Source organism: Phyllopteryx taeniolatus, chromosome 9 (assembly GCF_024500385.1).
Source record: "Phyllopteryx taeniolatus isolate TA_2022b chromosome 9, UOR_Ptae_1.2, whole genome shotgun sequence".
Classification (NCBI taxonomy): domain Eukaryota; kingdom Metazoa; phylum Chordata; class Actinopteri; order Syngnathiformes; family Syngnathidae; genus Phyllopteryx; species Phyllopteryx taeniolatus.
In genome coordinates this window covers 27,510,910-27,527,270 of record NC_084510.1, presented here as the reverse complement: position 1 = coordinate 27,527,270, position 16,361 = coordinate 27,510,910, and the positions used below count along the sequence as shown (strand labels likewise).

At 44.9% G+C, this 16,361-nt stretch overlaps 1 protein-coding gene and 1 long non-coding RNA gene across 6 annotated transcripts in view; one reads left to right on the top strand and one right to left on the bottom strand.

Annotated features, from left to right (window-relative positions):
• acad9 (acyl-CoA dehydrogenase family, member 9) overlaps positions 1-6,620 on the bottom strand; it is a 77,633-nt gene extending 71,013 nt beyond the window's left edge. Inside the window, exons 1-2 of one of the 4 annotated variants that reach the window (XM_061784612.1) lie at positions 6,502-6,620; positions 5,661-6,426 (exon numbers count right to left, since the gene is read on the bottom strand). In XM_061784612.1, coding sequence (XP_061640596.1) covers positions 5,661-5,963 — 303 coding nt within the window. In that variant the 5' untranslated portion in view covers positions 5,964-6,426; positions 6,502-6,620. Of the gene's footprint in view, positions 1-62; positions 503-5,660; positions 6,427-6,501 lie in introns of those variants that run through there. The other 3 variants (XM_061784610.1, XM_061784607.1, XM_061784608.1) reach the window with 3 other exon arrangements.
• On the top strand, positions 6,420-12,256 carry LOC133483413 (uncharacterized). Of its 2 annotated transcripts, XR_009790106.1 has the most exons (4): positions 6,420-8,016; positions 8,235-8,334; positions 9,661-9,866; positions 9,941-12,256. It is a non-coding gene; the product is annotated as an uncharacterized LOC133483413 (long non-coding RNA). The 2 variants fall into 2 exon arrangements; XR_009790107.1 differs by having other exon boundaries at positions 9,661-12,256.
• Positions 12,257-16,361: the final 4,105 nt, after the last annotated feature.

Sequence of the window (16,361 nt, the reverse complement as noted above, 5' to 3'; positions counted from 1 at the left end):
GTATGCTTTCAAACAAAATCCTTTGCTTCAAATTCCACACGATCAAACATTGTTGATATTACCTTGTTTACTTGACCGAGGAACAAGTCTTTGGCATACGCGTGGTTTCGAGAATGAGTTTTAATTGACCTCTGCAACGGGAAACAATGGACATATTTTGGCCATATACAGCGCAGCAGCTGCTTTCGTATTTGAAAACAGTTGGAGAGGACAAGTATTCTACAAAAATTCATCATTCGTTGCGAGAACAGACGCGGTGGGGGAAAAAATGCTAATAACGAAAACTGAACACGACCTCAAGGGATGTCATACGTTTCTGGGCTTAGCTCATTTCTCTATTTGCAACTTCTTAAGTCCTCGCTCCTCTCTCCTCTGTTTAAATGCTAACGACTCCCACCAGAAATCTCATCGAGGAGAGAGGACAGACAAATGCTTGCAGCAACGAGACTTTCTTATTCGATGCCGTCATTTTAAGGAGACGGCAACTCAATAAAACGTCACGGCACTGTCGGGTGGCCCCATCGATATGTGGGAATAGATACGTCGGCGCAATGAAGTGGCCCGGCTAACTGACGTGCTTATATATCGGCCATGTTGGGAAGGTCGACGTTCCCATAGGAGGCAATGCATGGACACTGAAATAAAGTCGTAACTTGCTTATTCCTCAATCAATTTTCAAAGCGTATGCCATCAATAATCAAAATTTTTTGTTTAAAAAAAAAAGCGAAAATAACATCCATCCATCCATCTATTTTCTGAGCCGCTTCTCCTCACTAGGGTCGCGGGCGTGCTGGAGCCTATCCCAGCTGCCATTGGGCAGGAGGCGGGGTACACCCTGAACTGGTTGCCAGCCAATCGCAGGGCACATACAAACAAACAACCATTCGAACTCACAGTCACACCTACGGGCAATTTAGAGTCTTCAATTAATGCATGTTTTTGGGATGTTGGAGGAAACCGGAGTGCCCGGAGAAAACCCACGCAGGCACGGGGAGAACATGCAAACTCCACACAGGTGGGGCCGGGGATTGAACCCAGGTCCTCAGGACTGTGAGGCTGACGCTCTAACCAGTCGGCCACCGTGCCGTGCCCGAAAATAACATGTTTAAAATATTTTTTTTTCATGTGAAAAGGACACTCCGTTTTATGCAAACGTATGCAGCACAATGTACAGGCATCGTTCCGCTTTTGGTTTTCTTGTCGTAACACACAGTGAATGCGCTGACGACTTTGACCTCCCTATCTTAACCACGCCGTCGGCATTGAGCTCCAAATATGCGTGTCGTATCTACTAAACTGTGATTGGAGCGACAGGCAGAGTGGCCGCCATCTTGAACCAAAGTTAACCTACCAGGGAAAATAACATGTTAGACCACTGCTACACTACGGTAAAAAACGCATACCGTGCTATACCTCGTGCAGCCCTGGGCTCGTCTGATCACTGCTTAATTCACTTAATACCGACATACAGGCAAGAACTTAAATGCGCGAAGCCTACAGTGAAAACATTGAAAAAGTGGACCAATGAAGCAAAGATGGCACTTCAAAGCTGTTTAGACTGCACAGACTGGAGTGTCTTTGAAAATTCAGCTGGCAGCCTGGATGAATATACGGACACTGTCACATCCTATATCAGTTTCTGTGAAGAGGTGTGTGTACCAACAAAGTAATTTCACACTTTCAACAACAACAAGCCGTGGTTCACTGCCAAACTTAAGCAGCTTCGCCAAGCTAAGGAGGACGCATATCAGAGTGGGGACAGGGCCCTGTATAATCGCGCTAGAAACCTGCTGACTAAAGAAATTAACATTGCAAAGAGGAACTATGCAGCAAAGTTGGAAAAACAGTTTAGCGCTAACGACTCTAAATCAGTCTGGCATGCATTCAAATCGCTGACTAATTACAAGCGACGATCCCCCCAAACTGAGAACAATAGCACACTAGCCAACGACTTGAATACCTTCTACTGTAGATTTGAAAAGGACACTTTCACACCCCACACCCATCCGGCCGCACCCCCGACTACAATCACACCTCTGACTTCTGCGTTTACCATCCACGAACAGGATGTGAGACGCATCTTCAAACAACAAAATATTAACAAAGCGGCAGGCCCAGACCATGTGTCCCCATCCTGCCTCAAAGTCTGCACGGACCAGCTCGCGCCAGTCTTCACTCAGATCTTCAATAGATCTCTGGAACTGTGCGAAGTACCATCCTGTTTCAAACGCTCCACCATCATTCCAGTCCCCAAGAAACCTGCAATCTCGGGTCTAAATGACTACAGGCCTGTCGCCTTGACATCTGTGGTCATGAAGTCCTTTGATCGTCTCGTGCTGGACCACCTCAAGAGCGTCACAGGTCCCCTGCTGGACCCCCTGCAGTTTGCCTACCGAGCGAACAGGTTTGCGGATGATGCAGTCAACATGGGACTGCACTTCATCCTTGAACACCTCGACATTGTAGGGACCTACGCGAGGATCCTGTTCGTGGACTTCAGCTCAGCGTTCAACACCATCATCCCTGAACTCCTTTCCTCCAAGCTTCTCCAGCTCAGCGTCTCACCTGCCATCTGCCAGTGGATTTACAGCTTCCTGACAGGCAGGACACAGCAGGTAAGGCTGGGAGAGACCACATCATCCACACGCAGCATCAGCACTGGGGCGGCCCAAGGTTGTGTCCTCTCTCCGCTGCTCTTCTCTCTCTACACGAACGACTGCACCTCAGTGCACCCAGATGTCAAACTCCTCAAGTTTGCAGATGACACCACTGTCATCGGCCTCATCAAGGACGGTGACGAGTCTGCATATCGACAGGAAGCGGAGCGGCTGGAGCTGTGGTGCGGCCAACACAACCTGGAGCTGAACACGCTCAAGACTGTAGAGATGATCGTGGACTTCAGGAGGCATCATTCGCCAGAGCTTCCCCTCACGTTGTCCAGCTGCCTTGTGTCAACCGTCGAGACCTTCAAGTTCCTGGGAACTACAGTCTCTCAGGACCTGAAGTGGGCAACCAACATCAACTCCGTCCTCAAAAAGGCCCAGCAGAGGTTGTACTTCCTGCGGCTTCTGAGAAAGCACGGCCTGCCACCGGAGCTGCTGAGGCAGTTCTACACAGCGGTCATCGAATCAGTCATGTGTTCTTCCATCACAGTCTGGTTTGGTGCTGCTCCAAAAAAGGACAAACTCCGACTGCAACGGACAATCAAAACTGCTGAAAGGATTGTCGGTACCCCCCTACCCACCCTTGAGGACTTGCACGCTGCCAGGACTAAGACAAGAGTGTGCAAAATCCTCTCGGACCCTCCACATCCCGGTCACCGGCTCTTCCAGCTCCTTCCCTTAGGTAGGGGCTACCGATCAATGCAAACTAGAACGAACAGACATTCCAACAGCTTCTTCCCTCTTGCGATCAACTTCTTAAACACCTAACCTACAATTCTATTGCAACATGCTGGAAATTTTTTTTTGACTTGAGTTCGTCATCACATTTCTGTGGGGCCAATTATATATTACTCGTGCACTCACTGTAGTTGTCTCGCCACACTGCACTATTTGCATATCTGTTGTTGACCAATACTGGCCACTCATGCCAGAGTAGCATCTGCAACATTTGCACAACCAACATTGTCCCCGATTATCGCGCTACTCGTCACTTTGAACCGCATACACTCCTTGAAGTCTCGGCGCCCTTTGCACAATGGTCATTGCACCGGACTATTGCTATATTAGTCATTCAAACTGCTCTAAGTGCTAGAGGACTCTGCATCTTTTGCACAATTGTCCAAAAAAAAAAAAGTACCGGCATTACCAGATAACTAGCGACCCTTTATTGCTCAGTGACTGTTTTTTTGTCAATGTCTTTATGTCTCAAAAGTGTTCTCTGTCAATTGAAGGGGTCATGCCTGCGACGTCCAATCTGCATAAACCGCACCCATATTTCTCTACCAAGGGAAGTCAGTGGACACATCTCAGTCAATGCGCTGAGCTTGTTGTCACAAAACACGGCTGATCCAACCATAAAAAAACAATTTAAGAGTCGAGAATAAGAAAACACTGCATACGTTACATAGTAAGGAATACAAATAGCACAGCAAAAGGCATTTGTAGTTGATAAGATTCATAAAATTTGTGTTTGAAGCAAAAGGAAATAGTGTACAGTGAAACGTGGATATAACGGCTTAACAGGGCGTGGGGTTCGTCACACTTTTTTTTTAAGCCATTTGCACCCATATTACTGTGATGTACAAAAGTATTGTTTTGTAGGTTGTTGTTTTTTCTAAAACGCCCAGTACAGTAGAAAGTTATTGAAAATAAATACAACCCCAATTCCAATGAAGTTGGGACGTTGTGTTAAACATAAATAAAAACAGAATACAAATTATTTGCAAATAATGTTCAACCTATATTTTATTGAATACACTACAAAGATATTTAATGTTCAAACTGATAAACTTGTTTTTAGAAAATAAACATTAACTGAGAATTTTATGGCTGCAAAAAAATGTTCCAAAAAAGCTGGGACAGGTGGCAAAAAAGAAAGTTGAGGAATGCTCATCAAACACCTGTTTGGAACATCCCACAGGTGAACCCTCAGGCGGCACTGCATCAAAAACCGACATCAATGTGTAAAGGATATCACCACATGGGCTCAGGAACACTTCAGAAAACCAATGTCAGTAAATACAGTTCGGCGCTACATCCATAAGTGCAACTTGAAACTCTACTATGCAAAGCAAAAGCCATTTATCAACAACACCCAGAAACACCACCGGCTTCTCTGGGCCCGAGCTCATCTAAAATGGACTGACGCAAAGTGGAAAAGTGTTCTGTGGTCCGACAAGTCCACATTTCAAATTGTTTGTGGTAATTGTGGACGTCGTGTCCTCCGGGCCAAAGAGGAAAAGAAACATCCTGACTGTTATGGACGCAAAGTTCAAAAGCCAGCATCTGTGATGTTATGGGGCTGTGTTAGTGCCAATGGCATGGGTAACTTACACATCTGTGAAGGCACCATTAATGCTGAAAGGTACAAACAGGTTTTGGAGAAACATATGCTGCCATTCAAGCAACGTCTTTTTCATGGACGCCACTCCTTATTTCAGCAAGACAATGCCAAACCACATTCTGCACGTGTTACAACAGCGTGGCTTCGTAGTAAGAGAGTGCGTGTACGATACTGGCCTGCCTGCAGTCCAGACCTGTCTCCCATTGAAATTGTGTGGCGCATTATGAAGCGTAAAATACGACAACGGAGACCTCGGACTGTTGAACAGCTGAAGCTGTACTTCAAGCAAGAATGGGAAAGAATTCCACCTACAAAGCTTCAACAATTTGTGTCCTCAGTTCCCCAACATTTGAATGTTGTTAAAAGAAAAGGTGATGTAACACAGTGGTAAACATGACCGTGTCCCAGCTTTTTTGGTACGTGTTGCAGCCATAAAATTCGAAGTTAATGATTATTTCTAAAAACAATCAAGTTTATCAGTTTGAACATTAAATATCTTGTCTTTGTAGTGTATTCAATTAAATATAGGTAGAACATGATTTGCAAATCATTGTATTCTGTTTTTATTTACGTTTAACACAACGTCCCAACTTCATTGGAATTGGGGTTGGATTAAAAAAAGTTTGAAAGTTTCACATTTTATCCAAACTTACCATGGCAGTGTGCTTGATCATGGTGAAATACTGAAGCCTGGGAAAAACTAGGAAATGTGGTTGGTCAGATCGCACTTCGTTTGTTGCGTGTGTTGTCTTTGCCGGAAAGGCAGCCGACGACAGACTGAGAGTCGCCCCCTGGATAAACCAGCTGCAGCAGGGGAAATCCCCTCCTCCGTCCTTGATAAGATGTTTTCTTTGGCCTGCCTGGTGGCGGAGTGTGGGCAAAGCTGTTCCTCTTTTCATATCTGGCTGCGGTTTTTGATGAAAATTTGGCAAAGTTTTTGAAGAAAAATCAAACATTTTGAAGAAAAAGTTGAATAGGAAGAAATCTCTGAGTCTGGAGTCCAAGCTTGGCTGTTCACAGTGGATTTATTCAGGCAGATAAATCTGAAGAACTTATTCCACAAATGGAGTGTGAACTGGCTTGGGGCTGGCAAAACATCATCTTTTAAACGGTATTTTGAGGCATTCCTTTTATTTTTGATTGGTCAAAACAGGACGTGCCCATCCTTTGAGGACTTTGTCACTTTGGTTGTGTGAAACACCTGGCCATTCCTGGTTCCTTGTAGCTCTGAAGGTGTCAAAAATGGTCTTGCCTGTTATGGTTTGCGGTGCAGGAGGGGACCCAAGAGCAGATACGGGAAAGGCAGAGTTTATTGAGCTCAACAACTGGCCAGGGGAGCTGGAATTCTGGCAGGCGGAAATGTCTTAGTGCGGGGTCTTAGATAGGTGGTGTGCAGGCGAGGAAGCAGGCGTGGAGATTCTGGACAAGAAGCAAAAATATCGATTAGGATACTGCATACTCCGCAACAAGAAAACCGAGCGAGATGTGACTGACAGCGTGGCTACTTAAGTCAATCTGGCGACAAGGTGGCGTTCGGGACTGGCTTAAGTACACCGCTTATGATGATGCATTGCAGCTGGTCCCGCCTCCAATCATCTCTTCCCACCTGCACATAGACACACACCTAACACACACAAAACACACACAGCATAGTTCAGAGTGTTGAGGCAGCAGCCCTGACATTAACCCCCCCCCACCCCTCTGATGGGTGCCACCTGGCACACGTCCCAGGTGACCAGGGTGCTGGCAATGGAAACCAATGGAATCCAGCTCCGCTCCTCCGGTCCAAAGCCCTTCCAGTCAACCAAGTAATGGAAGCCCCTACCACGGCAACAGACATCCAGGAGCCGGTTCACTGTGTAGGCGGGATGCCCAGCAATCAATTGAGGAGGAGGAGGGGGCGGCACAAGGGGGAGACAACAGGCTTGAAGAAACAGGTTTCATCAGTGACACATGAAAGGTGGAATAAACCTGGAGGGAGGTTGGTATTTTAAGGCGTACACCACAGGGATTAACCAGGGCCTCAATCACATAGGGACCAATGAAACGGGGTGCCAACTTCCTGGAATTCACCTTAAGTGGTAAATTCCTAGTATTGAGCCACACCTTTGGGCCGACATTGTATGCGGGAGCGGGGGTGCGGTGACGGTCGGCTTGTACCTTAGACCTTGTGGAGGCTCTGAGCAGAGTGGAGTGGGTGTGCTTCCATATTTTATAACACTGGCGCATGTGAGTCTGCACAGAGGGAACGGCTCTCTCGTGCAGTGCAGACGCTTTCCTGCCCCCTCTGCTTGCTTTGCTTCTGTGTGCATTTTTTTTTCCTGCTGATAAGTTTGATTTTCTTCTTCCAAGGAAATTGGGAGAAGCGACTCCTGGATTTTTTTAAACTTGTGGGATTGTACCTTTTTTGTAGATGCAGTCAGTTGTTGCCATATTCCAATATTAGTTTTTTGATACCCCCTTACGCGTGCACAGGCCTGCTATTGGCAACGAGACCAGCAACAAGATGCCTCGCTATTTCACTGAAGTCTATCACGGACTGCTACAGATGATGCCGGTTCTGGAAACAAAAATCCACCGTCTCTCCACCGTATGTGGATGTAAATAGACAGTCGAGGAATTAAGCCACTCTACCGATGTCTCAAAATGGTGAGCAGAAGTGTGCTAACAGACAGCCACTTAGCTCAACAAATAGGACGGACGTGGACTGTGGAAACGCTAATGGATCATCCAGCAGTTCTCGCTGGAATTTGCTGGGAGCAAAGCCCAAAGATATGGGACATCATCTAAAAGGGAGGACACAACACCAGCAGATTACAGAGGAATCCGGCTGGCCTGCGTTGCGTGCTTATTCAACCTCGAGTAAGCGGCCTTGGACAGTCGTTACAGCAAAGGGCAAGAAAAGAGGACGCCAGTCAATGCAAAACATTGACATCAGACTTACAGATAGATTTGAGCCACTTTTACAAGACCCTGGCCAAGAATGCTCATCCCCCCCACCACTGAAAGGTATGAAACTAAATCATACGAGAAGAATAAAATGGCACCCCAAACGTTAATAGTTGGTGATGTAGCTGTCAAGGGTGTGAAACGTTTTTGCAGTGAGAAGAACAGAGAAGAACACCAAAGTACTGTGTTTTACCAATGACATGTTGTCTGATAGCTCTTAAAAAAATCCTTGAGATCACTAATTTCACCAACTGTGAAATCTGTCATTATACACACAGGGGCCCTGGATGTATAAGCAGCAATCAGAGGTACTGAAGCGAGATTTCATTGATCCCCTAACAAAAGTGGATGCTTTTCATAAGTGGACATCTCCCAATGGTACGGTTTGCAAATTAACGTTTCAGTAGGCTCAGTCAATTAAATAAGTGGCGCAAAGAAGTGTGTACTGCACTATCCGTGACTTTCGCTGACAATTTCTGCGTTTTTTTGGGAGTGCAGACATCTTTATAAGGCAGACGGTTTCTGTCTAAATAGACAAGGGGTTAAGTTATTGGCTGCCAACATTTTTTACTGTGTACGTCATTCAGCGGCCTGAAAAGAAAACATTGGCCTTGTTGAAACGGCTGAAGGCCAAAAAGATGCAGTTGTTCCCAACCAATCGAAGGAACAAGAGATAAGGCGACACGAGGCGCAGATTGATTAATCAGCGTCTTCCTAACAATCAGAGTAACGAATGGGGAATGAGATGAGGCAGTACTTTGAATCACCCTGCCCCATTGGAACAAAGCCCAACGCAAAACTGACTCTCTACGAGCCAAAATGCCCTTTTAGGTGTGACGGACAAGATGAAGGCTATTGTCAATATTGGAATCCAGTGCACACCATGCCAAGATTTTGCTCCCATCCCCCCTCCCCTGAAACCACCGTCTCAAAAGTGTTCTCTGTCAATTGACTCTCTGCTGTCGTACTAGAGCGGCTCCAACTACCGGAGACAAATTCCTTGTGTGTTTTTTGGACATACTTGGCAAATAAAGATGATTCTGATTCTGATTCTGACTAAGATGTGGAGGGCCCCCCTCCACTCATGAAGAATCTAATCTGCAAATCTGATTGATATCTGCAGGGTCTTTTCCAGAATAAGTCAGACCCCTATGGAGATCAAGCATTTTTCACCCCTGTAATTACAAGGGACAGAAAGTTGATCGAAGAAATATTGCACAAAAAAAGTAGAACTACAAACAGTGAGGATAAAATGTGAATCTATCAAACCATTGTCTCCAGTTATCTGTGCAAGACCAGCTCTTTTCAATATCGGGTCACTGGGTAATAAATCAATGTTGATTAATGACATCATTGCAACATATGAGCTAGACTTTTTGCTACTAAATGAAACCTGGTTGAATAGAAAGTAGCTGTAATACGGGACAAAACCAGCAAATTTTACGAACAAGTGTTGAATAGGGAAAAAAGGCGGCGGTATTGATATTACTTTGAAGTCATTATTTCAGTGTAAAAAAATTATACTGGGTGATTTTAGCTCTTTTAAATATCTCAGTTTTTTTGTTAAAGGTGACCCAAAGGTTATTGTTTAAATAACTTATAGACCTCCAAGATACAATGGAAAATCTATGGAGAATTTTTCAGAACTGCTGTCAGTTATTTGTACTGACTACAACTATTTTTGTCATGATCCATGCACCGCAGTTCCTCCTTTGGAGCTTGGGTGGCGTCTTGCGCCTTGTCTCTCTACCCCCCACCCCCTCTCCCCAGCAATGAGCATCACCTGGGTCGGGCACCTGTCTTCAAGCATCACTCATTACTGCCTGCATTTCAAGCCTGTCAAGTCCTGCAGCCTTCGCCTGAGTATTGACACTTGTTTGTGACTCACCGCCCGACTCTCGTACTTCCAGGTTTTGTAGTATGAAAGTAACTATCCTAAGACCGGCATCTGTACTCACCCGATTGTGTCCTTCTTCGTCTCCAGTGTTCTTTCCGTGCATTCCTCGTCTCGCTGACTACACCAGCCACAACACCAAGCTACCCCACCTGTTCACGTTCCCGCTTCTTGCTCGCTTCTTGTTCCGACGGTCCACCACCACGCCTTGGATATCCTTACCCTGAGCCAACCTGCAATAAACCATTCGAAATCTACTCCCTCCGCCTCAGTCTGCGCTTGGGTCCAATCCAACTCACATCCGACTTCGCACCATGACAATTTTGTCATAACGGGAGACTTTAACATTCATGTTGACAATAAAATGGAAAAAAAAATATTAAGAGTCCAACCCACACTCAAGGTTACATCTTAGACCTGCTCATCTCTAAGGATGTTGAAATTCTATTAGTTGACATTAAGGATATGGCTATTTCTGACCATTTTTGTGTATTCTTTGAATTACACATTCTTCCAAAAGTTCAGACAACCTCTATGTCTATTAAGAAAAGCTACATAATGCTGTCGCTCCTATTAAAACTCAGATAATCTTGAGGCGACCTAGAACACCATGGAGGAGCACAATGATGGTAAAGACCTCTAAATCAAAGTGTAGAAAAGCAGAACGTAAATGGAGAAAAACTAAACTCCAAATTGAGTATGACCTCTACATAGTCTTTGTAATTTTAACCAAGAGTTAGTCAGGGCTAGACAGCAACACTTTTCTGAAATCATCACGAAGAACTTCAACAATACTCGCACTCTGTTTGCTGTGGTTGACAAGCTCACAACCCTCCAAATCAGATAGCTCCAGCTGATAAATGCAATGAATTTGCTTGTTATTTTGGTGAAAAAATACAATCCATCAGGTTAAAATGATACTACAGCTGAAGCCACCCAGGAAAAACTCTATTACCATGTCAGAATTTGATAGTTGACCAAAAAACTGTAGAGAAAACAGTTCAGCAGCTGAAACCATCAACGAGCTGCCTTGACTCAATACCATCTGACTTTTTCAAAGCTGTTTTTGAAGACTGTGCTAGCTGATTTGCAGCAAATAATCAATTGCTCACTTCAGTCAGGCGAGTTTCCTAAAGCTCTTAAAGTAGCTGCCATTAAGCCTCTGCTAAAAAATAGAATGCTGGACGCTTCCATGTTAGCATGCTATAGACCCATCTCAAATCTCCCTTTCATCGCCAAGATTGTTGAGAAAGTTATTTTTAATCAACTCAGCAATTTCTTAAACTTAAATTGACTTTTTGACAAATTTCAATCAGGTTTCCGAACTCATCACAGTACAGAATCTGCTCTTATCAAGGTGATAAAATATAAGGTTGAATACTGACTCAGGTAAGTTGTCAATTCTGGTCTTGTTGGACCTCAGTGCAGCTTTTGATACAGCAGATCATAATATACTGCTGAACAGGTTGGAAACGTGGGTAGGACTAAATGAAACAGTCCTTAAACGGTTCAGGTCCTACGAGTACGGAAAGGACTTATTTTGTAACCATTGGAAGTGTTCAATCTCATCGAATGGCAATGACCTATGGGGTCCCGCAAGGGTCAGTTCTTGGACCCCTCCTGTTCAGCCTGTAGATGCTACCCTTGGGTCTAATTCTTCAGAACTTTAATTTTGACTATCCTAGCTATGCATATGACACACAGTTATACCGAGCAGTGTCTCCAGATGACTACAGTTCAGTTGGGGTGTTGTGTCACTGTCTAAACAGATAAATAACTGGATGAGCTAAAATTTTCTTAAATTAAACCACAACAAAACTGGGATAATTATTTTTGGCAATGAAGAAAAGAGGATTGCTGTTAGTAAATACCTGGAGTCACTGTCTTTAAAAAAAGACCTTGGTGTTCTGATAGATTCCAACCTAACTTTCAACAGTCATATCAAATCAATTACTAACTGTCTTCTACCATCTGAAGAACATATCCAAAGTGAAGTGAATGTGTCAAGCAGACCAGGAGAAGCTCATCCATGCTTTTCTCTCAAGTAGACTTGACTATTGTAATGGTCTTCTGACTGGAGTCCCTAAAAAGAGCATTAAACAGCTGCAGCTCATTCCGAATGCTGCGGCACGGGTTTTGACCAAAACAAATAGGTCAGAGCATATTACTCCAATTCTAAAGTCTTTACAATGGCTTCCAGTCAGCTTTAGATTTGAAAGTTCTGCTACTGGTCTATAAATCACTAAACTGTTTCGGTCATGAATACATGAAAGAAATGCTAATCTAATGCAAAACTGTTTTTTTTTCTTTGTTTTTAACTATTTTAATCATTTAAGGCACATTGAGTTACCTTGTGTATGAAATGCGCTCTATAAATAAATTTGCTTTGCATAGCTTCTCTCTCCAGTAGTGAGATGTTAGTAGTAGTGCGAATACTCTGGCACCGGATTGTTGGGTCAGGCAGGCTTAAATACCGGCAGTGATGAGTACTTATTGGAAACAGGTACACAGGCAGTGATGAGTGCTGATTGGGAACAGGTGCACAGCCGAGGGGGTGGTAATTGCTGGGGGGGGAGAGAGAGAGAGAGAGAGAGCAGGGAGGGCGGGGCGCAGAGCGCCACCCAAGCTCCAAAAGAGGAACTGCAGGGCACAGATCATGACAGTGTAAGCATCACGAAACGCATCGGTTCCTAAAGCACATGCCGAGTGATTAGCAAACTCTAGACTTAAACTCGGCACTGAACCATATGCATGTCCATAAACAAATTATAGGCATTTAGCATGATATCGTTGAGGACATTTAAATAACTGCAAGGTTTGTTTGGCGCTATTTATGTCAATAAACACACGTGTAGATAAATGCACATTACACCGGACGTCTTGGCATGAACAGTGGCAACTCAATAGGAATGGGTGTTACAAGAGGACTATGCGGTACATGCATAACTTTTATTTTGTGAGACTAGGTGGGCACCGCATGCATGACGCGTACTGCTGCGCACGTTACATGGAATGTATGAGATTACAAGTAAATGTGGAATAGTCCATATGCATCCAGATTAGGGAAGAAGACGCAATGTTGGACGAGGGTTTGGAGTTCTGTCTCCCACTGCCTGGGGATTATAATGCGCTGTTAGAACTCTCACTATTCAGATGATTAAAGTCCAAACGAAAGTTCAGCGCAACGTGAGACAGTGGAAAGCGTGAAAAACGGTGTGCAGGAGCTTGGGACAGGTGCCAGGGATAACCGGATGTAACTGATGAATGAACAATGCATACGTGTGACTCCTGGGTCCGCAAAGGGAATGTATGGTTTGGACTGCCATTGTGTTTGGAATGTGATTTGACTGATGGCTTGGGATGCGTAGCAGAGGTGTGTGCCCAGTGGGCACAATGTTGCCACTCACAGCAGGTCAGGGAGATGCCAGGATGGCAGGTGGTGGACAAAGAGGTCATACGAGACGCAGCATCTCCTTCTTCGGCAGTCACTTGGGGTCGAGTATGATGGTCCTCCTTCATTGGTCCTTCTGGGTCTTCAGGTAGACGTAGAGGCTGATTCTTGAACCGCATACTTTGGTGAAGTGTGGGCAGGGGTGTGGAGTGGAGGTCGTGGATTTGGACTTTTTGGGGGAAGCCTGCTCTTTTCTGCAGCCGCGTTTGACTTCTGCAACACGACGAGATCGACAGCTCTGGCCTCTCAGGTCTAAGGGTCTATGTGGCATCCATCCATCCATTTTCTGAGCCGCTTCTCCTCACTATGGTCACGGGCGTGCTGGAGCCTATCCCAGCTATCATTGGGCAGGAGGCGGGGTACACCCTGAAATGGTTGCCAGCCAATTGCAGGGCACATACAAAGAAACAACCATTCGCACTCACATTCACACCAACGGGCAATTTAGGGTTGTCAATTAACCTACCATGCATGTTTTTGGGATGTGAGAGGAAAACCCTCGCAGGCACGGGGAGAACATGCAAACTCCACACAGGCGGGGCCGGGGATTGAACCAAAGTCCTCAAAACTGCGAGGCAGACGCTCTAACCAGTCGTTCACCGTGCCGCCGTCTATGTGGCAGTTTTTGATAATTATTTTGATGTTGTCCTTGTACCATTTCTTTTGGCCTCATTGAGTGTGCTGTCCTGCATGGTGCTGGGCATACAACACCTTTTTTGGTAGGTGGGAGTCAGGCATGTGAACTACATGGCTGGTCCATCTGAGCTGCTTTTGTGTGATAGTTGCAGTGATGGTGGATATGTTGGCTTCCCTAAATATGCTGGTGTTTGTGCGTTTATGGTTCCAGGTAAGTTTGAGGATTTTCCTGAGGCACCACTGATGGTATGTTTCCAGTGTCTTTAGAAATTCCTATTGGCCTTTTCCAGTGATGGACAGGAGGGAGATAACATGATAGTTCCCACAGTCTGCCTTGTCTCCCTTCTTAAAAATGGGGACTATTATGGAATCCTTAAATTGTGCAGGCATCTCCTCTCTTTCCCACATTTTGAGGCGCAGGGCATGGATATGGCTAAGGAGATCAGGTCCTCCTTCCTTGAGGAGCTCTCCTGGGATTTCATAGGTTCCAGCGGCCTTGTTGTTTTTCCTCCTTATAGTCCTTATTGCATCCTGCACCTCATTCAGACTTGGCTCTTGAGGGAGTTGGTGAACGGCCTCCATCTTAGGAGTGGTGTCCCGATTTAGCAGATTCTCATTGTGCTCCTTCGATCTGTTTGCCATTGACTCATTGTTGTAACACATCAATACATCTTTGGAGAGGAGGGGGTCTAGGCCATCGGTGATCAAACTACGGCCCGCGGGCCACATCCGGCCCATTGATCATTTCAATCAGGCCCACCAAAGATTGTTACAGAATCGCCCAAATCATACTAAAATCATGACTGTATTCCTTTGACCTTGTCCTGTAATGTCCAGTGATTCCACCAGGTGGTGCTGTAATACTCAATGTTTCCACCAGGTTGTCCCGTAATGCCCAGTGGTTCCGCCAGGTAGCGCAGTAGGTACAGTGATACATTGACTTGACTTTGGCTGTTCTGTTTTTACTCTGCTACTGCTCTGAACCCTCCTTCAACCACGAGTGGGCCAAAGAAAAGAAAAGTTGACAGTGAGTGCCGAGTGTTTAATATAGAATGGACTACTAAATACCTTTTCACTCAAGTCCGGTCGAAGGCTGTATGTCTAATTTGTCTAATGTCTAACTTTGCGATTTTAGAGGAATATAACATCAGCCATCACTTTTCTCCCAAGCATGCTGATTATGCTAACAGCCAATCAACGCAGGAACTGGTGGCTACGGCTTAGCGGTTAAAATCAAGCTTGCAGGCTCAGCAAAACACCTATATCTAAAAAACTCCCATCCAAGATTCAGTCACCAAGGCTATTTTTTGCATGCATTCAAACTAGCAAAGACCAGCAAGCCTCTTTCCCAATGAGAGTTTCTGAAAGAATGCATGGAAGAGACAGCAAGTGTCTTGTGTCCTGAGAGCAAGAACAAATTTGAAAACATTAGTTTCTCACGCAGGACAGTGGCTTGCCATGTTGAGCTAATTCATGAAGACTTAGCTAAAAAGCTAAACAAAAAAGCAGAGTCATTTACATTGTATTCCTTGGTACTGGACGAAAGTAATGACATAAAGGATAGTGCTCAGTTTTTAATTTTCATCAGCAGGATTAATGACAATTTTGAGATAACGGAGGGGTTTTTGGCCATGGAATCCCTGAAGGGAAAAACGGGAGGAGAGGATTTGTATGACGGCGTTTCGGGTGTCATACAAGAGGCACAAGTTACCTTGGAGTAAGCTTGCCAACATTACCACAGATGAATTGCCAAATCAGTCACTGATGGTGTAGTGGTCCATTCGCCTAACTTTGGTGAAAGAACATCAGGCTGCTAAAAAGAGAACCCTGAGCAGGAGGTAATTTTCCTACACTGCATAATCCACCAGGAAGCACTGTGTAGATTTGTACTGCAGCTTGACCATGTAGTAAAGCCAGTTATAAAAGTCCTTAACTTTATTCTTGCGAGGGCATTTCGGCATTGTCAGTTTATTAAGTTTCTCGAAGAAACTGAAGCTGATCACCAGGACTTGGTTTACCACTTAGATATCCGCTGGTTAAGTTCGGGGAAAGTGTTCCATTGTGCGTGGGAGCTCGAACGGGATCTCTTTTTTTGGCGTTACTGGAGAAAACTGACGAGTTTCCTGAGCTGAGTGACACAGATTGGCTTTGTGATTTCGCTTTTGCTGTGGACATACTGACATATGAATGAGCTGAACGTGAAGCTACAAGGGAAAGACCAGTTTGTGCATGAAATGTATACAAACAGCAGAGCCTTCAAAACTAAGCTAGCTTTATTCTCAAAGCAAATGTAAAACAAGTCCTTTGTTCATTTCCCCACACTGGGTACGCTGTAAGAGGCTCCTCGATGTGAAAAAGTACAGGAACTCACGAGATGACCTGCATGGAGAATTCTGTCATTGGTTGTCTGGTTTGGGAAAAATT